General features: G+C 38.0%; 2 protein-coding genes across 3 annotated transcripts in view; both read right to left on the reverse strand.

Moving 5' to 3' along the window:
• LOC124165569 (titin-like) overlaps nucleotides 1-13,684 on the reverse strand; it is an 85,539-nt gene extending 71,855 nt beyond the window's left edge. For both annotated transcript variants that reach the window (XM_046543025.1, XM_046543024.1), the window contains exon 1: nucleotides 11,671-13,684. In XM_046543025.1, the coding sequence (XP_046398981.1) occupies nucleotides 11,671-13,218 (1,548 nt within the window). In that variant the 5' untranslated portion in view covers nucleotides 13,219-13,684. The remainder of the gene's footprint in view (nucleotides 1-11,670) is intronic.
• A 3,447-nt stretch (nucleotides 13,685-17,131) lies between these two features.
• Nucleotides 17,132-26,395, reverse strand: part of LOC124166007 (arginine/serine-rich protein PNISR-like) — a 32,467-nt gene continuing 23,203 nt past the window's right edge. The window contains exons 9-12 of the mRNA XM_046543584.1: nucleotides 24,022-24,078; nucleotides 21,401-21,528; nucleotides 19,815-20,067; nucleotides 17,132-19,478 (exon numbers count right to left, since the gene is read on the reverse strand). Coding sequence (XP_046399540.1) covers nucleotides 18,610-19,478; nucleotides 19,815-20,067; nucleotides 21,401-21,528; nucleotides 24,022-24,078 — 1,307 coding nt within the window. The 3' untranslated portion in view covers nucleotides 17,132-18,609. The remainder of the gene's footprint in view (nucleotides 19,479-19,814; nucleotides 20,068-21,400; nucleotides 21,529-24,021; nucleotides 24,079-26,395) is intronic.

Raw genomic sequence — 26,395 nt, forward strand, 5'->3', positions numbered from 1 at the left:
GCGCCGTGATATGTGAGCCCGTGGTTGACCTATAAGGAACCACTCCCAGGGAGAGATATCAATTAGGGTGAGAGCAGCAAACCCAAAACAAAATAACTCAATGAGCAATATCAATTCTTTCGAAATAAATATACACATTAACAAATCAAAAGAGGGAATTAACTAGGGAGCCCGAGAAAAAATTAACACTTAATTTGAGGTCGCTATTCCTTGGATAAATTGGCTTTAAAAAAATTGTATTAAATAAGTTCAACAGATTCATCTGTTACATGGTGGAATTTTAACATATTTAAATAAAAGATCGCAGCACTTTTCCACAATATTTTGGAAAAGTGCTACCATCTTTTATTAAAATATGGCTTTAAATATTTTATATTGGTATGGAGCATAAAATTGTTTCGTGGGAACAGGAATTGAATATGAATGAACGTAAAGCATAGGACTTATGTAATGATACATCATAAGCACAATCACATCGATAACCACGCTCACAGTTCTCAACATATAGGTGCTCTAAAATACCTCTCTCTGACGCATTATTTCAATTATCTGAGAGAAATTGTTCCTATTCCCTACTCATAAACATTTACTAGGAATTCATTTATATACTAAAAGGGCATTGAAATCATATATATGTTCAATATCAAATTTATTAAATACATTAAATTATATGTGAAATATGTATGCTTCGATATTGCGTTTAGATATCGTTGCAAAATGTACATTTCTCAATCTTATACCGTTAGGGCGCGGTTTATAAGTTTGGCCTCCTCGATTATTGACATATTTGTGGCACTGAATAGAAATAGATATAAGAATAAGGAAATAATTGAAGCTTTTTATTTAGGAAAGGGATCACAATATTCAAAGATTCAAATTTCAAAATTCAAATGTTCAGTATTTAAAAGATAAGGGCGACCTCAGTTAAATGTTTTAATTTAATAAGTTAATTTACCAGTATTAATATTTATTGGTTTACCCTCAATACTTATTGGAACTCGTGGAAAATATTTTACCCAACTTCCTATTTTCTTTAGAAGTTTTTGCTTGCGTAGCAGATATATCGTATGCCAAATGTATACTAAAGAGCAATATCACGGGCTCCCTCTATATTATTACAGTGTCTGAATAATCTTTCTCAATGACTCATGTGTAACCATTGCATTTTAAGTTTACAAATATTTCAAAATTTTGGCCCAGCAGAGCCTTACTTTAGTTTAACCCCATTTCCTCGAGAACCCATGGAACCCATCATTCTGCAGTTATATGTAAAAGTGGGCGTCATAATTACGATCGGGCCTGAAAAATTAATTCAATCCGTTCGAGAGTTATTTTGAAGGCGTACAAAATTCCACCTCTCTCGAACCCAGGGACCCCGTGATATCTACATCTAATTCTGAGACACGCCTCCTGATTTCACTCAGCGATTGCAGTCAAGGGCAAATGCATGTACTCGCCCACGTCACGACCACGTTTAAAGTTTATGAAACCGCAATAACCTACAAACGTATGTAGCACAGACATTATATTCTTATTCAAAGCGATCGTATCAGGACGAATGGTTTTCTTATCAAGGTCCTTTTTACTATCCATTGATGTTACACAATTTAAATGTTTGTATCTATCCAATAAATTCAATAATTTAACTAAAAAAAAGTAGAACTTCGCTTATTTACCGGATGAACTCCAATGACATTATTTCATTCTACACGATCTGTAACTTACCTGTCTCAGCTGAAGTGATAAATTTAATGACGTCAGATCAACCGCCGGCCTGCACTAGAGCCTTGAGTTGACGGAGTTACTGTGAGTTGATCCCTCCATCAATATTAAGAAGACAACATCTTTGGCAACTTACTGAGTTATTAACTTACCTATCAAACCATAGAAACACTCACTCAGTGATTCAACGCGAAGGTTGGTTTGGATAGATAAATATGATAATAACAATGTCGTTTTTATTTAACGTCAGAAATTAAGACAACGCAGTCCTGTATAAAATTTTAAAAAGTTGCACAATCATTAGATATACGTGGAAATCGCACTTTCATTTTTATTTTACCGCACTTTCAATGACAATTTATCGCATTTTGTAACGTCCATTTTTTATTTTCATAATGAGGTAGATGACGATAAAATGTAGTGAGAAACATTTATATGATAAAATACAGAATAGTTTAAATAATTATGTTGTAGAACAATAATAAATTAAGGAATAAGATATACAGTGGCGGAGGTGTAGCTTGTAGTTCGCGGCCACGTAGAGTTCCAGCCAACTAGCAGCTGGCCAGTCGCTCACACACTTTAAGCGGTGAGTGTGGGCGGAGCTTTAAAAACTGCGATCGGCACAAAATGTACGAATTTTGCCGTCGAAAAGGCAAATTTGCGCAAAAATATCATAAAACTCCAGTCATCGCATCTATGTCGCATTTATTTGCCCGCATCGCATCTATATCGCATTTGCGATTTTCACGCATCTCTAACAATCATACATCCATACCCTGGGTTGTGTAATGTCACTCAGACGAGATTTGAACCCGCGACCTTCAAGGTTAGCAAGCGAGGACATTTTCCCTTCGCAGAAATTGTTCGGAAAATAATGGAATACAAGCTTAAACTTCTTGACAGCTAGACGCGACGCTAACCACTATGCTATAGTATGTCGAAGGTGAGGGTAGAGATAACGCCTGATAAGTCAAAGGCGTAATCAGGGCCGGATTTAGATGAAAAGAAGCCTTTTCACCTCCCATTTTAAGTTTGCAAATTACATGAGAGATAATAATATATCGTTTTTATGTATTTTTATGAGTCACATGCGTAGAATTTCTCCTTGTTTTTGGTTCAGAGTTTTTAGTGTTCACTGTTTTTAGAATAGAGTAATTTTAATGTTGCAAACAATTTTAATGTAGACCCCTCTTGATATTAAGGCCTTTGGTTGAAGCCTATTTAACCTATAGGAAAATCCGACACTGAGCGTAAGATATCACGCATTCTGGGTAGGGAGAGATCCAATTCCCTGAGCCACTTCGCACCACAAGGATATTTTTTTGACAAAAAAATTGATAAAATATCTATCTTCATATCCATATGCGCGATGAGCGGGGTAGAGGAAGGGGCCCGGGTTTTTCGAGTCTTCTTAGAGAGACTTCGGAAGACACCAAACTAAAGTCTCAAAATTTGCGGTGCCACAAAGAAAGGATGTGCTCTCCTACCCTGTTTGAATTTCTTAAGTCTGACGAGGGAAGTCCCTAGAGTGTCACCACCAGATCTTGTTCAAATTTTGCTGGGTGAAAGGAAGGAAATGAATACCCATTTTCGTTCCAGCTGCCAACGCTCAATACTTCTCGATATATGAGCGACGGAAAGTAGCAGGAAAATTCCTAAATATATGCAACTCGCGTTACAAAAATATCCCCTTTTACTCCGTTGCTATGACGAAGAGCACTCACGGAGTATTATCCAAGGGGGTTGTGAATATCTGGAGGCGCTGTTTTCGAGTTTTTAAGCGTGGTCAAAGTTCCGCCATCTTGGTTTGACAATTTTTGGTCAGTCCCCGACTGATATTTTGAGGTGGCTAAGTTTTGTTCTGAAAATGAACTAAATTAAGTGAGAAATGCTACCATAATCATTAGTATTTCCCTGGTGATTGTCATCGGATTTTTCCCATTATTCGCGATACTTCTATTAATGTATAAACTCTTGTGTCTGTTAAAGCCACTTTGCTGGTGGGGATATCCTTGAAAATATACTTTATTTCTGTAATTTTAGATTTAGATTGACTGTAATAAAATTAAATTCCAGTATATATGCAGATAAATGACTAGTTTACTCTCATAAAATTAATTGTTTGAGGCGTAACTTGATGAAAGCGATTCATAATTAAATTAAAAAAGAAGGTTTGTTTCAGGTTGATGATGACGTCTAACGTTGAAACCATGGTCGTGAATAAATATTAATGTGAAAGCACAAAGTTCTTCTTTTTTAATTTAATTTAATTTAGTTTACTCTCGTAAAATTTTATTTTCAGCTGAGCTGATTGTAGAACGTAACCGTGGTGATTGATAATAATGTTTCCCTGAGAAAAGATGTTTGAGTCATAACTTCGCGAAGTTTACCCATGAAGTAAGAAAAAAAGGTTTGCATTGTGCGTTCCATAAGATATTTTAATGTATTAACAAGTTATGACCAAATATTTCGCCAAATATTAAGCACTGACCCTGGGATTGTCAATGTTTAAGTCAAAGTGGGCGAGTTTGTCCTACCCAAGCACCCCCATTTCGGCCACACTTCGCTCCACGCTCGAAACCAGTGGTGCACACTCCAGATATTTACAACCTCCTTGGTATTACTGTGTTGTGGTTTGCATAAATTTAGGCGTTTTCCTTGTACAGTGGCGGAAAAAATTAATGCACATCTATCTCATTGGCGTCTGAAAGTGGCCAGATCAGGCACTACTTGTCCTCCAAAAAGCTTCCCTCGTAATGCTCACATACAACCGGGAATTTTAAAAGTTCTATACCCCTTATAACGGGGAAATAATTAATCATATCCATCGCATTATGACAACGCGCAAAAGATCTAGCCACGAATATTACAAAATAGGATCCTCAAGTCGGGTCTCTAAATGTGTTGTCACTGACCACGCATTTAAATGGGGTTACAAAAGTCGCCACTTAAATGGGTTTACATAAGTCGCGCATTTAAATGGGTTTACGTAAGTCGCTGACTGACAAATTGATCCGAGTGTCACGGGAAAATGAGGTATAATCAGGGGTGTTAACCGAAAGTTATATAAATGATGATGTGATAATCTATCAAATTCATAACTCTTCAATGATATTCCTCGCAATTAAAACATTATAATGCAAAATGCTGGAAAAAAGTGGATCGCATTGCACTCATCAGAGCGCCGAGGACATTTTTGAAAACATATTAAAATGCTACCGAAATGGCAACAGAAATCAGCCTTTCCGTGATGGAATTGGGCCTCCTCTATGCAGTCCCCTTGGATCTAGCTACGAATTCTTTCCCATATTCTCCGAAGCATGCTTTATCCATGAGTCACTTGAATGGAGTTTACTCTCGTCGGGACATCTGTGAACACAGCCAGTATATTTGGCCAAGGGCGTACCCAGGATCATAACTAGGGGGGCAAGCCATGGTCTCGGGGGTGGGGCATCCCATGGTCTAGGGGGACCAGCCAAGTTGTGACATTTTAGTATGGAAAAGGTGGATGAAACAGCGCTTTATTAGTTTATGAGATTATTTCTTTGAAAAAATAGTTTTATTTTAGTTACATATCTTATACTAATACATATCATTTTTCAAGAGTTTAAATAAAATATGTTGAATACTTTTGTTTCAATTCAGTGCTGATATTGCTTAAAGACTTTTGCGACTTTTGCTTCCAGGGGGGGCAGCTGCCCTTCGCTGGGTACGCCCATGTATTTGGCATTAAGACTGTCTTAGCACAATCGTTCCGGTGGCGTAGTGGGTAAGGTATCATGCAACGAATCATAGATTCCACGGATCAAGTTTCTGTGACGGATGATTTGACGCTGCACGCTCACTGTGGACATTTTTCCGATCTTAAAACTTCGCAAAACCTTTCACGAGGGCCACAGGATTTTGCATGGCAACCGAATCCTTACGCGCTTATTTATTTGTTGAAATTCAACTCTTATATTGCATGATCATTTGGGCGTGACTGTGGAGTGAATTTTGAACACATTGAACACCTCCAGCCCCGCTTCAAGGCCACTAATATTAGCTTCATGTGCGATGTGTCACAGGCTGCTCTTCCTCCCTCATTTCAATCACCTAGCAAAATTAGAACGAGATCTGTAGGTGACCCTTGAGGGATTGTGATACTTATTCCGGGGTTAGCTCTTGCCTCACCCATTTAAATCTCGTTAAATTTAAATCTTAGGTTTGGATCACTGAGCGATTGATTCCTAAAATGGTCACAAAAACTCTATGCCATGAAAAAAACTTCGAGAGCAAGGAAAGAGACGCTTAACATAACAGTAAATTATCAATAACTAGAAGTGGTGGAAAATTTGAACTACTAGGTTTTTTGTTTGACCAAAAACATGAATTAAAAATCTATTTTCATTACTACCTTGGTGGGGTAAAGGAAGGGAACCGTTTTTTGATTTTTCTATTTAAGATTTCGGAATCCCCCAAACTAAAACCTCAAAATTATTCTAGCAATTACATATTTTTGTTGATTGTGATAGAGTTTGAAAATGAAAGAGACCCGTATTTTCCCTTATTCCGTCTCGATTCTTCTCGAGTTGTTCCCATCGAAAAATCTACGGACTTAACCCTTTCGCAGATAAGTTGATGACGTTACGAACTCATTCCGATCGTGTCACCGCTACTTCTCGGCTTTTTGCATGGGGGATCGTACGGTTCTTTGTTTGTTATTCTTGTGAGCGATTCCTTCCCTCAACGAAAGGTTCTCATTAATCGAGTGAATGAGCCATATCTTTAATAACGTCATCAACTCATGAAAAGTGAACTGCAACTTTTGCGTTTTCTTATTTTACACTTAGGAGCGAATGGCTGAATGTGTAAAATATTTTTTCTTCGTGGGCAAACTTTATCTTCACCATGGATTCCATAAATACATTATCTCCATGATGTTGTATATGATATTTCTTGATTCCATGCCCGTCTAACGATTCCTAATGATTTTGGGTCTGAGTGAACGACCCTCTATGGAAGCAAGAAGGGGAAGTAACTGTGAAGCTCGTAAGAAAGGAATGGTCTCAGCCAAAAAGTATGTTGGAAGTATTTCATCAGCAAAAGAGGTATTCATGAATGAAAACGTCACGAAAAAATACCGGTCGCATGGGCTTTATGCGTCCTCTCAAGAGTTTATATAAATAACTTGTGCATTTAAAGGTAATCGCGATTGTTTCCAGAGAGGAATCGAAAACCGCAAAAAGCGTAGCCAATAATAAATCCCCAAAATTCGAAAATCCACGCTAGGCGAAAAAAAAAAAACAAATTTTCCGAGCTTAGGAAAAATCTTCACTTTGGAATTAGTCTCGAGAAAGTATATCTGGACTATCAGGGTGATATCTTCGGTCTCCGCCGCGACCCTGAGGTTAGCGACCTCGAATCATAGTGGCGAGCCTTGAATTTCCTGAATCTTCGTCATCGTCTTGATCGGTCGCGTGGTATTGGAACTTTGTCACGCTTTACATAAAAAAAATCGCTATAATTTCTTATCTAGGGACAAAAAGGGCCCATTACTGACTGGAATGTTTTTATTCGCTAGTGAAAGACAAAATTCTTTCCTTTGATTTTCCTAGTGAATAATTTTCCTGATTCATTGCCATGAGGGTTGGCGGACTCAAAGACAGATAAAGCATGATACGGTGATGGTTGACTTTGACCGCTAAGATGGGCCCTGATCGAATTTTTTTTATAAAAATAAGGACCTCTTCAATAGTAAAAATAGCCAAATATCCCGGAAGAGAAACCCAATGTTTAGTTTTGTCATTCATCAAATCCTAGATAGGATTTTTAAGGAAACCTGAGCATCAAGACTGACGTAGAGGGTGATGTCTTTTTTACACTACTAGAATAACGAGCAGTGCAAACAAAAAAGTGATTTTTCAAACTAAATAAAAATGGCAATGGCCTCACAATTATCGAGTATTTTTGCATTGTTAATCAGGGTTAAAAAACACGTTTCACGATAGAATAATTAACTAATTGGATTCTCATCCTGATGTTTTTTTTAAGTAGTGAGTGCAGTGGCGTAACTCGGAATATGCTTTAGGGTGGGGGTAGGGTAACAGAAAATAAAAAAATGACGTCTGTAAATACATTTTAAATCATTTTGGCACTAAAAAATTAAATTTAAGGAGATGCAGTTATAATATGCAAAAACTAGACAATAGTTTTAAATATTTTTTTACTTCTCTGAGGCTTTGTGGGGGGATCTATCCCCTCATCCCCACATAGTTACGCCACTGGGTGAGTGGATAAATAACTAATTTATTTCTCGAAAATAAACAGTGACGATAGCTTATGAAAGAGCGGAAATGAGTAGTATAAATAAAATGGAGGAAAATTTGGGCGAATATTTTTCATTTTTACACATCTATCAGGTATCATCCCAAAATGACGCAAAATTCATCTTTCGACGGAGCCAAAGAATAATTATTCTACGAAGCATTTTCATAATATTCGGTCTCCCACTCAGTGTTTTAACCAGCAGGTTGGTTTGGAGATTAGAGGGAAGAGTTCATACAAAACTAGGCCTTAGACGTAAGAAATGACAAATTCAAGTTAGGGAAAGGGTCCTTTTACCTAGACCACTTAATACTCTTTGAATTTGCTTGGGGATTTCCGCAGGCAATACCTGAGATTTGAACTCCGAATTCCTCAGTCAGCAGCCAGCCCTTGACACACTGGGCCACCATACTGCCCTTTCTAATACACAGTAAAACTCGCTTATAACGTATTTCAGGGGATCATCGTTCTATTTTGTTATCAACAGGATTTCGTTGCATTCATAATAAAGGATTTTGCTCTATACATCACTGGATTGCCGGATAATATTCCGTAAATCGTCCTTATTTTAGTAAAAAGATCCGTAACAATTAACCATCCTCCCACCCTTTCCATCAGAAGGCCTTAAAGGGAAGCATTCAAGATCAACGGTTAGACTAATTGTACGTAGCTGTGGTGATGGCCACACGTGAGAACAACTGATGATAAGGTAAGAAACGGTTAAGTACCGACGATGGCCTTAATTTCTTAATTGAAAAGGAAGTAATTCCCCAAGGGATCGAAGAATAGTTCGTAACAGCTGGGATTTCGTATCATCCGAACTCGTTGCATGCGGAGAAATTAACATTGGCGATCATAGGAAAGTCCAAGGAACAGGAAACTCACCTCGTTATAGGCGGGATTTCGTTACATGCGTGATGGTTATTAGGGATTTTTACTCTGTATATATCTTGGGATGTGATATGCGATATCACTACCTTCAAGAATTTCATATAAAAAATTTTGATTGCGGGTTTGTATTGAACCGCGTTGCCTCGTCGCAACCGGCATGAGTCAGCCACCAGCAAGAAATTAGCATGCAGGATCCAACGCTGCATTTAATCCTACCGTAGGAATATTTAATTAGCCAACATTTTCTCAAGACAGAACGTACTACCTCTACACACTTGCTCCGTACAACCACGTTCCCGTTACCGAGACATCGCGTGATGCGCAAGACTATTTTCTCTAGCGACATTTAAAGCACATCACGAACCTAGATTTGAAATTCCAAAATTGTGTGTCCCCAGCGTCGACGGAAAACTCGCTTAGGCCGGGTACAGGTGGTCTCCGCAGCTACTAATAATAAATGCGTGCTTCACATGCACATATCTACATGAGGATTTAAAAAAATGAAATTCAGGTCGCGCGTTGATGCTATTTTTATTGACCAACCATTCTGTAACACATGCCTGCATTTACTCAATTTTTACCGCGTGCCGCTTCGTCAGATTGGATGGAATCTGAGGAGTTGGACTAATTTGGACAAGAAATAATTTAAAAATTGAGCAAAGACTTGTTCCCTACAGTCAAGTTTACTTCGCTATTTATGATCAACAAGTGAAATATTCAACCAATCATAGCTCATGGATGAAATTATAAAATTCGTCTTGTTATAGCCTTACAGCTTGCTCACTTCTTTCATATCTACGCGTTATGCAAATTTCACTAGGTTGAAAATGAAATAAGATTAAGGCTAGATTTTTTATCAGGTCAGCCGTATTTTTCAGTCTAACGGAATCAAGAATTTCTTTTCGAAGAAATAAGGTTATTCCTGTTCCAAAAAAGCGACGGTTAAGTTTTTTTAACAGCTTGGTTTCGTTTTGCATTTCGAGCGACAAGTCTGGGGGAATGTGTTAAGTGTATTAAATAACGGTGTAGACCAGTCCTTCACCATAAATGGAAGAGTGCTTAAGTAGGCGGATGCAGGAAGTAAAAAAGGGGGATGGAAAACCTGAATCAAATCAAAAGTCATGAAATATATTTTACGAGCAAAACTGTGGTGGAATCGGGAAGATACCGGTCTAATTCCATATATGAAGATTCAAATGAGCCTTTGGGCGGAAAACAGTCTTCTGGCATGCTTGTAATAACAGTATTCTTTAACACTTAATGATGCCGAACCAATCTTTAATAATTGAATGGTTGGCTTTAATCACGTTTAATTTAACCATTTCATTAAATGACGAATATATTTATAAATGATAATGCATATTTATGTAATGATGCAGTCGGTTTTCATCATACTTTATTTAGGAATTAAATGGTAATTTTATGTCAAATAAACTCAGTTATTCGACTGCTGGCAGGCTGGTAATCGTATATGTTTTGCAAATTAATTACATCATTATAAAATAATCATTCCGAGAAAGATATTCACTTTGCATACACATTAATAGGATACATCTATACTAGTAACTGTAGAGGCTAAATTTTATAATCGTTCGTAATGTGACGAGCTTTAAGCTAAACGTCCGACGACTAGTTCATAAATACATTATTATTCTCCTTTTATAACGCAACATACATAAGTAATACGCGATTTTAATGGTCTTGAGTTGTCTCAAGAGAGTGGTGTGAAAATAATAAGCATAAATGAAGCATAAATCCCTCTCTAAAAAAACATATTTCTAAAGGAGAGTTGTTGGAAACCTAAGAACTAGGTCGAATTGTCACCATCATATTATCGATGGAACAAAGTAGCCTGTTATATTACTGATCTTGTTGGCTCTTCTTTACTTTTAATAGTTTTCAAATGGCCTACAAACCCACATGATCTTCAAAATATAAGCTTCCGCTACGAGGAAAACTCGAGTATCGTGTGTTGCATAATCTAACGGATAAGTATGATAAAATTGTTCCACCTGCCACCTCGGACTTTACGGACAAAGAGAGTTCAACTTCACTTATACACGAGTATCTAGAGAAGGCCAACGAAATTTGATGTCTCTATTATCACCTAATGATACCAAAGCAAACTTTAATAATTGAACGGTAGACTTCAATCTTATTCAACTTAAACTTGACATTACATTATTTATAAATTTATAGATGATGATGCATATCGATAGCAAAGTTCTAACAACACATACCTCAAAATTTGGCAGGTCTGAGTTAATACTGCTATTGTTAAAAAAAATTCAACCAAAAAACAACTCTTTGCTTGCAAATGTACGCTTCTTTTTCAGTTTTATGCATTTTTGGTTTTTAATTTCAATGAAAATTATATACAATAAAAAAAAATAATCGTTTTTTTGGTCTCCTGAAAAGCTGCTATTTTTGAGATACGTGTTGTTAGAACTTATCCATCGATATGTATGTAATGATGGCCGAGGGTAGATGCATAAACACAAAATCATCAAAACGGCACCATTTAAACACCCAAAATCGCGAAAATGCGTGTTCAGAAAATATCCCATTCTAATTTTGTGACTCTAACCGAGTATTTTTCCCACCAAGTACTTATAAGAGTAAATGCAACCGCGCGAACAAGACTTTAAAGTTAAGGGGTGGAAGATTTGCCATCAGATTCTAGCGGAAGGCGCGTCATCAAGCTTGAACGGCAATAGACATCTTTGGAAATTAAAATGAATGACTTACCTCCATGCATCGAGGGTGGTGCTGCGTGAAAGATGACGCGCTGAATTCTTTCTCGCACAGGTAGCACACAATGGTCTTGCTGAATGTCTTCTCGGGTATTTTGGGAGGCTGACTCTCCACCACGACGAAGGCTCTCTTCTGGTTGTCCGGGGTCGCCAGCTTATTGCCGCTCGGAAGAACGTGTCGGCTGCTGGACGGCGATATATTCTGTGAGGATTTTCCCTTGTGATTCTCCACGGGCAAGGCCGACGCATCTTTGTTGGTGCTGTTCTTCCTACTCCTATTACCGACAGAATTGTTGGACCCCTGTTTACTCTTTTGGAAGACGTTTGCAGAGTGCTGACCGGCGCTCTGATATCGAATAGGGATAGGTTTCTGGATTATGTTCTTCGGAGACAAGTGTACAACGTTTTTCCGCACGGCTGGGGAGTCTTTCGGGATGGGAGCGGCAGCAGGTACGGGCTTCGCGGGGGAAGGATGGCTGTGGAACCTCTCAGGCTTCTCAGGACGACTGCAGGCGACGCAGGGAGGGGCTACCATCGGGGCAAAGTTCTTGGCAACTTCAGCGGGGCTTTCTTTCGCGGATTTCCCAACGTTCGCGGGACACTTAACAGTTTTAGTCTTGCACTTGGAAACCGCGGGCAGTTTCTGGCCCTTCTTATCACTTTCCTGTACAGGCTTGGGACTGGTGGGACTCCTGGGCTCTTTCATGGGGCTCAATTCGATAGCTATCGCTTGCTTCTGCTGTTTGTCCCTCAAGGGGGAGGACTGGGACACTGAAGAGGGAGTCTTCAGTTTCTTGAAGGACTTGGTTCGAACGGGGACCGACTTTTGCGGCTCGCTGAGGATAACAGTCGCATTGCCGCTCAAAACCTTCTCCTTCGCACTGCTCTTAATGTTTCTCCTGCTCACCAAACCATTCCTATCCAAAACTCTAGACCTACGGGGATTGACAGTCCGGCTGAAACACTTGGCGCGACCGTTTTGACCCACGTCCGATTTTTTCCTGATGACAAGGGAATTCCGTTTGGTCGACTTACAAAAATCCGCGATGTTGATAAGCTCCTTGCGGGTGAGGGACATGTCCAGTTTGTCGGCGAAGGACTCGTCGAGGATGCGGGGATGTTCCAGTGTCGCCGTGCTCGGACGTGAAGTCTCGTAGGCCGATGCATCTTCGTCCGCGGGTGACACCGCGGGGGTTATCACGAGTGGACGCTTCTTCAAGTTCTGCCTCGCCTGTGCGCTACTGATTTTGGAGGCTTCCTTCGTGGAGTGGATCACGGGAGTCAGGAGGGCCACCTCCGCGTCGTATTCTTCGTCCACGAGCTGTATCTCGCAGAAACTCGGCGGGCTCGTAGGTTCGCTCTTTCCTCGGCAGTTGACGGGGGCTGCTTTCCTGAGGGAGATGGGCAGCCTGTTGTTGTTCCTATGCCACTTCATCAAGCACTTGGGTTCGTGTATGTCCAAAGACCGCGAGCTGAACTCGCGTCCGCACACGTAGCACTCGGTGAAGCAAGGAGGCCTAGGAAACTTCCCCATCGTGGGCATCTTCTTATCATAAAAAGTTTAACTTGATTTCAACAGCGCCTGCAGACGCACATTCCAACAAAGAAATACGAAGAGACTACCTCAAACAGTTGTCTTTCACGAAGTTATTCTCGAAATTATAGGGATAAAACATTACCTACTTCCCATGGGGAAAAAATACTCTCTCCACAAAGTATTCAGCTAGTTATGAATCGGCTCCATTTAACTGCAGCTTTAATGCAAATTTCACAAAGAAAAGACGAGGGACCGTATGAGGGAGGGAACGTCGGAGAGATAACTGCCTAATAACAATTGTTTTTCTCAAAGATATTGACGAAATGATTGGGCAGACACATTGCCTCGATCGCCGCGGAAAAAATATTCCGCCTACGCTGAAGCATTCGGCGGCGACGCATCGACTCAAACCGAAAGGTCCGCCAGTCACGATCGAGAGCTGCGGTCAAACTGGCGCTCCGCGCAGTCGGAGCAGAAATGTTGCTTTCACGGCATTCGAGCACCTGCCCTGCCTGCCGCGTGCATTGGCGGAAGGAGGGGGGGGGGCGGAAGGTCACGTGGCCTAATGGAAAGCGGCGGTAACTTCGTCCATTCGAAAAGATATCCGCACGCACCGTATTAGGATATCTCCAGAAAATCCCTTGCAGTCACAAAAATTTGACACTAGGACGGAAGCGGATCATTTCTTACCACTTCCGATTCTCGCGCTTCTCCATTTTGACTCTTCCCAGAAATCGAAGACTTTTCATAATTAAGGTAATTTCAATCAATAATGTACATTACTTGATTATCTCTCCTTGTAACTTGCATTATGACCTAGGGCAACTGGAGGGAGTTATTTGCAACTCATTTTCTTTTACACTAAAAATCATCATAGGAATATTGATAGAGTTATTGTAGTTGCTCCTCAAATATTACTTCCTCAATTTAATAACTTCAACATTTACATACAAGGACGGGAAGAGATCACTTTAAGGCATTTACTTTTGAGGCACAAAATATCACATAAACATAGATTTATATCCGGTTTTTTTCTTCCGTACCATTTTTGTCTTAATATCGCTACATACTTTCCTTTGAAAGTTAAGGATGGTAAAATTAATGGCAGATATATTCCTGATAGCAACGTAAGGACATAGAAGAGGACTTCCCTGTAATGTATACATTCCTTTCGATCTGTATATAGAATGACCTTGGCATGACCAATAAGTTAATGGATGAATCGAGCAAGAAATGCGGTGGTGTACAAAAAGATAGAAGGATATACTCTCTGAAGCACCTAAACTGAAACAGTTAGAAAGTGAATTGACCATTCCACGAGATAGCATTTGTAAGGGAATCACAAAGTTGGAAAAAGTTGAAGTGAAAGCAAGAAAAAATATATGCCATTTCTAAAACACACGCTTTTTTCAAAATGCACTAAAAAGTAAAAAATAATCTTTTCATAACTTGGAGAATAAAGCATGGGTTCTGAATAGACTTATTATAAATTACTGTAGAAGAGCCTATTAGGTGAATAAGCCAATTTGTACTTTGTAGTGCATTTTATACTATTTTTGGGAAAAGTGTGTTCTTAAAATTTATTTCTTATTTATTTTAAGTAAGTATATACATTGAATTTCATATTGATTTTTGATCCATTTTTATAATACTTTCGTTGTTGTATTTTATATAAGTAAGGCCTATATGGCTACCACAAATTTCTCATCTAAATTGCGAAACAGCAAAGCCTAAAACAATGGAAGACATGTGAAGTCAACTCGTAAATGCAGTGGGGTAACTATGGGGGGGATGATGGGATAGATCCCCCCCAAAGCCCCAGAGAAGTATTAAAAAATATTTAAGATTATTTTCTAGATTTGATGCATGATAACGGCATCTGCTTTATATTAAAATTTAAGTGTCAAAATTATGCAAAATGCATTTCCAGGCATATTATTTTTCAAAAATTTTCCTGGACACCCATTGCCTGGGGGGAGGTAGCTCCCCCGAGCCCCCTTATCCCCCCCCCCCCCCCCCCCCCCCCCAAAGCATATTCCTAGTTACGCCACTCTGTAAATGACTTTTAAAAATACATGGAAAACAAAAAACTTTTCCAGAATTCGAATCTCCAATTTTCTGGTTGCTAGGCAAACACGTTAATCATTGAGCCAGATAATATCAGCTACAGCTATGAAGAATGAAATCATCAATACTTACCATGAATCTGAATAAAAATGTTAACTGTCAAAAAAAGTGTCTTATATTGCCTCTGGAGACCTAGGAATAGCACAATGATAACAAGAATGCAATGTTACTTAGTTTTGATATGTACATACTGAAATTTTAAGTCAATACGAAAATGGGAAGAGGGTTAAAAATCCATGAATGAGATTCCATCAATTAAACCGACTGAGCAAGTAAAGAAGAGCCTGTGAAATGGGGAGAGGGGATGATGGAAAGAAAGCTACATGGAGGAGTGAAGCAAGAAAGGGGAAGAAGATATTATTACATGGATAGCAAGAAGTAAAAGAAGCCTTATGCTAACTTTAAGAATATGATTTAATACAGGAGGGGGACTACTTGGGTTGATTAGTGTACCACATAAGATTGATTAATAAACAGTTTTAATACTCGTTTAAAAATATATTATTCACACATAAAATAATATTAGGCTTGAATTTTACTTTCAAAAATGTGGGCAAAAACACTTGTGCCACAGCCCATTTTTCTAGCAATGTTTACTGATAATGTTTCTGGTGAGATTGGCACCATATTTGACACTTTCCCTCGCGAAAATTATTTTCAATAAAATCTAAATAAAAAAGGTCACAACTATCATGATTATTTCATTTCCAAAATTTCTAAAGCAAAAAACCTTTCTAGATAGACAAAAGTAAGAAGAAAATACATTATGCTTCGATGTTAGAGAGCTTACCCTTTCAAAAGCAATATTTTTTTTAACAGCATTCTTCTAAAACCTTTTTCTCCACATATATCGACACAATATGTGAGTACTGTCTGCTGATATTAACCCTTTTTGAAACTCAACGATATTGTACGTCATGCATCAATCTGCTTTATAAACATCTTTCCAATCAGGAAGTAAGGAAATAAAACTTGGTAAGGTTCACTGTTGTTTAATTATGGGCACGACCCGGGTTTCATAACCAAGTTACGAAACCCGGGTCGTGCCCATAATTAAACAACAGTGAACCTTACAAAGTTTTATTTCCTTACTTCCAATATGGAGAGGTTTCACAAAGTAAAGCCTGAAGTTATTAGTTACATCTTTCCAATAATGTCAAACTCATCAACCATGATAAATATAAGGAGTGTCAACTATGAATAAATATTGTAAGTGAAAGACAGAAGATCCAGAACATGCTAACAATTTATACAAGATGTTTCCTCACAAGAATCAGCATTTATAGGAGATAGCACATATGTAAGGAACATGAGTAGTTCCAGTGGATAAATTATTAAAAACCACACTGCCAAATACATATTCAATATGGCTCTTGGGACCATAGATTGTAGACATCTCTGACCTTATCGACAATGTTCATGCAGATAATTTCCAGATGGGATATGACAACAAAAAGGACAAACCAAGCAGATTGAAGGTTTTTCCACATTTGTTTCTAACAAAATCCTCTCTTTACAGAAAATAATACTGCAGATATACCGCTATCATGAGAATAATGCTCCAAACTAGGTTTTCTATCATAATGTAAATGGAGTAAAATTTTTGTCACATCGGTAGTCAATCATAATGAATATCTTTAATGAAAACTCTTTACAGAGATAGCATAAAAATTCACATTAAGTACTGCAGATATTTTCTGAATGGTAGGGGAACTGTTAAAAGACATTTATACATAAGGAAAAAAAATTCAAGGATGGAGATGAACATATGGTTGAATAAAAAAGACAACACTTTTAACTGGACAATTATATTTGGAATGAAAAAATTACAGCTGACGTATGAAGTGATGAAGCAAAATCATAGAGGGTACACCACCACTGAAAATAATTCACTTCACAACAATCTTTCACAGGATGGTGATAAGCGTCCATCACAACACTTTATACATGAAATGCATAACTAATCATCCCACTCATTCACACAACACATCCTGCAAACTGACTCACCACTGATATTTTCACACACCAGAATAGGCAAAAGAAATAACTGGATACCAGTTATTAATAACGACATTTGGGAGACTCACACAGATGAATCACTCGAGGATTTTCGAATATTGAGAGATTTTTAAAAAATGTCCATAACATAAAAATGAAAAGTATAATCATTTAATAGTATACCACTTACAAAGACAGGATAAACTGTACATACAATGGAAATAGAAATGAAAATATTCCAAGTTATTTCATCAATTCAATAGTAACAATGTTGAAATTTTAGCATTTCATTCAAGACAAAATTTAAAGAAGAAAGAACATGAATAATTTAAGACAAGTTTCCAGTTTGTACTTTGTTTGGAGTACAGTCTAATATGAAGGGAGAAGGGCGTTTCAACTTACCTGAACGATGGCAAATCATTAAATAGATTTAACTAAAATTTGCAAGTTTAAAGAACTTACAAATATTTGTTGTTGGCAAAAATAGTCCCTAAATTAATTAAATTCAAAACTATACTCATACTTTCAAATGCCATCAGATGCTTCTTGGTAGATGTAAGCATTTAAACTCCTATGAGCTAAAACGTTAAAAGCTACCACTTTCATCTCACAGCCTTGAAGATCAAAAAGGAGCAACAATTTAAAAAAATTGAAGGCCCTATGACCGAAGGATTTTTCAGTGAGATGGCAGAGAAATTACTTAAGTGAGAACTAACCTGTAGACATACTTTTATTTCTACACAAGGATACTTACCTGAATAAAAAAATACTAAGAAAATTAGCTATAAACGAAATTTACTCAAAAGTATGCTTTTGACCTAACTAAGATATTTAATTCCACTGTTTACGTGTATTTAATATTTTACAAGTTTAAGTGTTGACCAATGCTTCTGAGTTAGCAAGGCATTAAAACTTTTATACAGGCCATTCATATTAAATGATTCCACTTTTAAATGAAAATTTTTCACTCCACCATCCCAAAGAGATACCTTCAGCCATGGCATGCAATTACAATTATCACAAAAATTGGAAACTGTTATAGTGAATGGATAGGTAACCTTAAGTTTCTTCGCAGAGGATGAGTATCAGATCTTTCTCAGCATTTTAGTTTTGCCAACTCCCTATTCAAAGCAACAATTTAAAACTCCCTAACAGTGTCCATTTGAGGGAAAATTAAAAGTGTGGGGTTTATCAAGTGAATTGAATCGTTACATTACTCTTCGGCATATCACCCCTTTTCTTATGCTGGGAGGAACGCTGGGAGTGAAAGATCTAGTCCCTGTGACTGTGCCCTGATTTCCTACCAAGTTCAACATACGACGAAGATCTGGAGCTAGACCTTCGCCCACCACCATTGTGCCTCCTTCGGTCACTTCTACTTCTGCTCCTCCGCCCCTTGCGAGGGGTCGACGAGCGCCTGCTCCCCCGCCTCCTGCTCCCCCCACCACTACTCCCATCCTTGTCACTCCCCCTCCTCTTCTCCTTCCTGTCGGGAGTCCGACTTCGCCTCCCCCCCCTCCGCCTCTCGCCACCTCCATCCCTTCGGCTTGACCCGCTATCCCTCCGCTTCCTCTCCTCCCCGCCCCTCCCTCTTCCCCGACTCCTACTCCTGTCCCTACTGTGACTCCTCCGCCTCGAACCCTTCCTGTCCCGGCTCCCGCCTCCCCCCCTCCTGCCCTTCGTATCTTTGCTTTGCACTTCCCTGCTCGACTTGCTACGTTTCCGGCTCCCACCACCTCGGTGCCTGCTATCCGAGCTGTACGAGGAGGAGCTGGGGGAAGATGAACGGGATGAGGACGACGACTCGGAGGAGGAGGATGAAGACGACGATTCCGCAGAGGAAGATGACGAAGATGAGCGAGACGTGTGACTTTCTGACTGACTAGACGTCTCCTTGTGTCTCTTTTTCCTCTGACTACTACTCTCTTTTTTCTTCCGCTCGTGCTTTTTCGAAGCGTGCGATGCAGCGTTTACATCCTCTGCGGACGACTGCGAGGTCTTGGATTTCAGAGCACTACCCCTTGAATCGAAATCCTTCCCTCCTCTCAGTGGCTTTTCTTCCTTCCTGTCGGAAGACAATTCCTCTGCTTCTTTGCTATCAGCCGAGGCAAGAAGCAATTTGGACTTCGGGCCATCGTGTCCTAAAAACATAACAGAGACAGATCCCCGTAACAGAACAAACAAACTGATTCTTCCCATCATCATTGAAAAAAAAGCTCAAACAACAAAAAATAATGATACCTGAGCTAATAATGATAATGTGAACAACACACTTCATTTTTTTTGGCAATTTTTCTTTTGCTTTGACATTATACATTTAAGGGCTTTCTTGGGACATCTCGCCAAGAGATATTCTATCAAGCAGTTGGCAAGTGAAGAACAATGTCACATCCCATGCAACTGGGAATGCGACGTGGAGCGTGTGAAACAGGAGGGAGGTGAATAGGAGAGGATGGAAAAAGAACTTTGAGACTTACCCTCTTGTTGCAAGGAAGGATGTTTTGTATCTGTTTCTTTCTCTACCTGTCTCTCTTCCTCTTCCCCAGCGCTTTCCTTTGCATCATTATCCCTCATTCCCCCAGCCTCTTCCACACTTGGAGGTTCCTCACCAACCAACCTCCGTTCCCTCTCCCTCTCTCGTTCCCTCTCTCTCTCTTCTTCCTCTTGCAGTCGAGCCTCTATTTCCCTCTCCATCTGAGCAAATTCCTGCTTTCGCCTCCGTATCTGGTCCTGTTACAGGGAGAGAGGCAAAAGACATTCTGCTTCAAATCAGCTCATTCACTGCCTCTACTCGAAAAAAGCTTGAGATGAAATCTCAGTTGCCTTAATGACGTTAGAGACAAACATTCATGAGCAAAAGTGATCATTGTCAGTTATAGGTACAGGCCAAATTTGCCCAGCAACAGTTGATATGCATGGCCACATAAGAAATTCGATATTTGACAACTAACCGCATCACATAAAAATTCCGTATCTGGTCCTGTTACAGGGAGAGAGGCACAAGACATTCTGCTTCAAAACTTTCAGCTCATTCACTGCCTCTACTCGAAAAAAGCTTGAGATGAAATCTCAGTTGCCTTAATGACGTTAGAGGCAAACAGTAATGAGCAAAAATGATCTTTGTCAGTTTTATGTATAGGCCAAATTTGCCCAGCAACAGTCAATATGCTGGGCCACATAAGAAATTCAATACTTAACAATTAAAGGCCATTTTACACAGGGCACGAAACTGCAAAATCTGACTTGTGCACAAAGGTGCAGTCAAAATTGCATCAGGTAAAGTGGTGAATTGCAAGAATGCAAGTGAGAATACATGGACATGCAAAGAGGGCTTTCAACAAAAAGAAGAATCTTCTTTCAGTAGAGAGTACAAGCATATAATTAAAGAAACAATTCATCAGATGCTATATATCTAGTATGTTTCTCTATGGAAGCGAGGCTTGGATGTTGACAGTAACTGAGAAGTCAAGAGTGGAAGCATTGGAAATGTGGTGCCACCAAAGAATGATGCAGATAAAATGGATCAGTGAGTAAGTAATAAGGAAGTGCTAAGAAGAGGAGGAGAAAAGAAGAGTCTTCCAAAAACCTTAGCAGAAGCCTGAACAACTTAGTTGTCCCTAGGAGAGAGGAATGGAGAGCTGCATCAAACCAATCTTTGTATTTTTATTTTTATTTATTTTATTCCCAAACCTCCGAATACAGCTCTCATAGGCCATTTTAAATCGGGGTATGCAACAAAGTCAACAATGAAACGTACACGAACAACCATGCCCTGGATAAGGGTACCTTACCCAGGCGGGACTCGAACCCGCGACCTCATGTTTGGCAGGCGAGGACTTTACCTTACCGCCACCGAGGCCGGCATGTTGATATGTTGACCAATGATGATGATGAGAAGGCAAAAGAACCCCTGTTCTAATTTCATTTGAGCATTTGCACAATTTCACGCCACATTGAGAAAGAAATGCTGTTTAAACCTGCAGAATTACGTGCCCCATCTAAAACGGCCCTAACACTGTCACATGATAATGAAATTATGAATTGAAATAACATTCTCAAATACCTTGAGTTCTTCGTCTGAATCACTTTCTGGATCCACACTTTTCCTCCTGCCATACTTATCTCCTTTCAGGTTGTCTCCATAATCACTATCCTCCTCACTTGACTCACTGTCTCCATACATCCCCAGCCCTGCGGCCATGTAAAAGAAAAGGAGAGGGTCTTAGCAAATGCAAAACACAAGTTATAACTAACAATTTGTTCATCAACAATTAATGTAAACAATGAAACACGATGATACATTAATTTTTACAATGTATTTCAAAATGAAATTTACAAAATTTATGAAAAATTCACTTTGGCAGGCTACTGTGAAAGAAAGATGTTGATAATTACATTACTTATTTTTGATTCTAACAAACATAATGAATTACAACAATCAGTCTTTCAGACAATGGAGAAATTGAAGAGTGCTGGTTAAGGATTACATGAGAGGTGATGCAATTAAGAAGGCATTCCTTGCATCAAAGAATGATCCCAGTGGGATATTGACTGATCCAAACAGAAGTAGATTTGCAACTAAACCGTACTAAAAATTAAGAGAGAGGTTTAAGCCTTCCCATGTTTAAATAACATAAGAAGTACAACAAATACATAACCACATAGTAACATTCTCCAATTGATTCACCATCACCTTTGAAATTATTCCTCCTCGAGGATTCATTCATATTGGCACGTAAACGGGGCAACACCATATCACCTGTCACGCAAAAACTTACCCTCTTAGCCCTTCACAGCCAGTTTTACAGTGTTTGATAATGGCCATAGGTACAGTATGAACAATGATTATCAGCCTGAAATACAGCTGTGACTCTTATCTGTATATATGACCATAACTGGACACCGTTAAACCGGCACATGATTAAACATGTGATTTTACATATTACAATGCTGCCAAGTCAATTCAAAAATCCACTCATTCAAAACTCTAAATGATTAATATGAATTCATGAATATGTGACAACTCCACAATTGTTACATCAACTAAAATCAGTTTCAAGCAATAGTCATGGTAAAAAAAAACTGAAAAATAAATCCAATTCACACAGCAACTAGTAACTTAATCCATGTGATAAAAATTACGAACATTATTCTAACCCACACTGATAGTTGCAAATTTAAGGCAGCTATACACTTCACACTGCCTCGATCATCTTAAATGAAGGTGAAAGATGCCTGTAACCTGCAACTTTCTGTGTAGGCCTGAATAACATAGAAATAACCAAAATCTGCAAAAGGAAATCCATGCAAAACTTAGGAAACCACACGAAAAATGTAATGTGGATCTTCTTTTCTCTTGTTAATCTCAAAACCTTCCAAAAGGTATGAAATATTCAACATATATTTATGCACATGTTAAACAGCATGTTTACAAACTCTAATAGATTGAATTTCAATGAAATCCAAAAACAATACATCATTACAAGATACGACTCAATGAAATCATTCACCATGTACAGTCATGTTCATCAGAAGGAGTCCAGGTGATTCAAGAAACTTCCATTAAAAAATTAATCACAGAATATCCTTTTCATTCCATTAAGACAAAATTCTTCAACAATAAAAATTGACTCCTACTTCTACAAAGAAAGCCTTTATAACATTACTTAGAGAATATAATATTCAATCTATGAGAATTTAGCATTCAGCATTCCAGAAGGCTTTCACAGTTGAAAAAAAACTTTATAGAACAGTTTTTAGCATTATCATCTCATCACCAAAATAGAGATTTTATCCATTAGTCAGTTAATCCAGTCTAATCCAATACAAATGGCACCAACACAACTTTTCCAGAGTGGAAAAATTAAATTGCAAATCAACTCTCCTTAACATTTTGATTTTAATATTTTTTTAAACAGACATGCAATGATTTCTAAACTCCAGTGAGGGCTGAAAGTAACTAGATTTTATAGAATAAAATGAACTCTGATCAAAGAAGTGTGAATGTAGCGGTAAGTTAGGTGGATTTCAGCTTTCGGTATGTCTGCAGTACATTCATATTTTACATACAGTGACTTTGAGAGGACATTACATAAAAAATATAGGAAAGATGGCAAATAATTTCTTTGTCCACATGCAAGTTCAGATGGCTTCACACTTTGAAGGGTGGAATTTGATAATCCTTAAGTACCGTACTTTTTAGTACTGGATAAAACACTGGAGACAAAATTGAGAGAACAAATTTTATCATTACAACCAACATCCACGCCAGCTTCCTCTAGAAGATTAATGGATATAATGCTGAACACCATCACATAATTGGCGAACACAACAGATTCTGTTGAATTTTGAATACTAATGTATTGGATTTCTGATGACTTTTTATTAAAGTACTTCACAACTATAGAATTAACAACTATTTCAATACTAGTTATTTCCTGCCCAAACTGTAGCTCATGGGAAAAACAGAACAATTATTGTGAGCATGACTGTACTCCATTCGATAGGTCACATTGTTAAGATTTGCAATCACTTCACAATGCAACTTTTCTCAAGGAAAATGATTTTAAAGTCTGAAAAAAACATTGGTTCACAGAAATTTTCTCAGCATGTAACTTAAAATTTCCAAATGATATACCTTCCAAATTACTAATCAAAAGAAGAATAATTTATCTAGGTACTTACCCAGCTGTCCCGTCAAAGTGGCTAAAGCTGGGGTCTTCCGCAGTTGCAATGCTGGAGCTTTGTCATGAATATAAAATTTAGTACAGAATGTGATACACATAGACACACAACTACTGCCATTCAGAAATACAAACTTATCCCAGAAAATTCCATTGGTTGCTATTCACCAGCCATTCTTTCAAATGTAGGGGCACTTAAGTGAAGGAAGTGGAAAATGCTATAGATTCAGTCAAATCAATCAAAAACATTTCAAAGTGACATCAATGAACAGTTATAACCACTTTTTTTGGAGAAACAAAGTGAATTTTTAAGTAGAGCAAATCCAAAGAATAACAACAGCTTCCATAATTCAAATTAAATTACGAAAAAAATAACCTTTGATAATTCCAAAATACTATATTGAAACATGGCTGTCTTGATTCAAGGCCAAAATATATAAATAACGAATTAACCTTTCAAGTGCCTCAAACTGTATTATTAAAAAGTTTTACATTAAATTATATAATTAACAGGAAAATACTAATTTGTAGGAGATTATGTCAACCAAAATATTTTTAATGATAAGCCTTAGACAAGAAATATCAAAACAAATTTCTATGGGACACTTCCAATTCATCACTAAGAAATTATAGCCTATTTTATCCTTCAAAATGATTATATATTTCCCTCCATGACCGTTGCCCAATATCAGAAGGTCAAACAAGAGGAAAGTTGAAAAAGTTTAAACAAATGCAGTTACTACATAGCACCCAAAGTATCATTTGGTGCAATAAATTTGCATTGAGGATGCTGAATGAATGAATTAGCAATACACCACAAAGCTCAAGCTGACCACCCTTGTGGTGCAATTGTGACACTGTTAAGGTGATTTTATATGGAAAAATAACCTCATACTAACATGAAATAGAGTAAAGTCAAGCCTGTTTCAGCAAAGGATGTGATTTTACTTCTGAACAAGGGGGAATACTAAAAGGATTTGAAGAAACTGAGAGGTAGCCTTTTTTCAGCTGTTTAAATCCTTCCTACAACCGTGATCTTTGTCTTTGCTGAAAAGAAACTAGTTTCCCCATTCCATTGTCGTCACATGTACATGGATGGTTCAGAAGTTCATGGCCTTGCTGTTTAATGGCTGGACAGCTACCAAATTATTTCTTTGTGTAGACAAAAGCACTTTTAAGAACAGTTTACAGTTAAAAAGTCATTCCTGTCAGAAAATCATAGGCAGTCGTCTGAATCAGAAGTAGCAAGTTTTATGTTAACACTGGAACAAAATCGAGTGTTGTTTTCTGATGAGAAGGAAGATTTCCTCCCGATTATGTTTATTCCTGAGTCATGTGACTGTTTCTCTTCAATATTCTCCATGAAAAAATGGCCAATCAAGTGTAAGTATGGCTGTGAATCTGGTCAATAATGCAAAGGACATCAGTTAATTGCCAAAAATATAGGAGTCATCAAAATAATTGCAATATAGCTTTGCATATGAAGCAGACAATGGTACTAAATCATTGGAATAAGTCTCAGTAGATTATATTTTTCTTGAGTAATTATTATAAATAAAAAAGTTATGTGCAAGGTAGGAATCACTCGTATCACACTTCATACGAGTGGATTCAAAAAATATAACCTTGCGAATCACTTCAATTGGTGCTTACCAAAATTTACATGGTACTAAAGGTTTTTCAAATCGATATTTGACTTTTGATGAATGTGGACCCAACAAAACACATCAAAGAACAAATAATAATTCATCATTTGAATAGATGCAATCTTTAAGGCCATATTATATGAAAGTGTTTACAGGGCTTAGGAAAGGTGATGACATCAGTGTTTTTTTATGCAAAAGAAATTTTGTACATAAAATACTTGAAGAAAGGTAAAATTTTTAATTAAAATTCTAACATACTCATTCCAATTCATACAAATATTCATGAAAAAATGATGACAAAGTGAAAAAGTATCTTGAATGGAATTATACACTAATTGCTGATACAAAATGTATACGACAAATAAATACTTTTCCCCACTTAAATTCCTCAAACATCTCTCTTTCCCAAAAAAATCCAAACCCCTCCCATGTAGGTTACCAATATTAGTCCCATCAGTACTTAAGAAAGTAGAGCCATTATGGTTTTAGATGGATATTTTGAAGGTCTTATAGAGGATCAGTATAGGGATTGAATAATGAAATAGAAAAAATAATGTACATCAGATTATAAGGAGGTAAGGTTGAAGACTAAATAGCTTTTAAAAACATAATTTAAAAATAAAGGCCAAGAACTTTTCTTACCACCCATGCACAGAGGTCTTTCTCGAGAGAAACTGATAATGGCACATATGCACTGCAACCATGAAAATATGGATTTGAGAAGACATA

This window comes from Ischnura elegans, chromosome 9 (assembly GCF_921293095.1).
Source record: "Ischnura elegans chromosome 9, ioIscEleg1.1, whole genome shotgun sequence".
Classification (NCBI taxonomy): domain Eukaryota; kingdom Metazoa; phylum Arthropoda; class Insecta; order Odonata; family Coenagrionidae; genus Ischnura; species Ischnura elegans.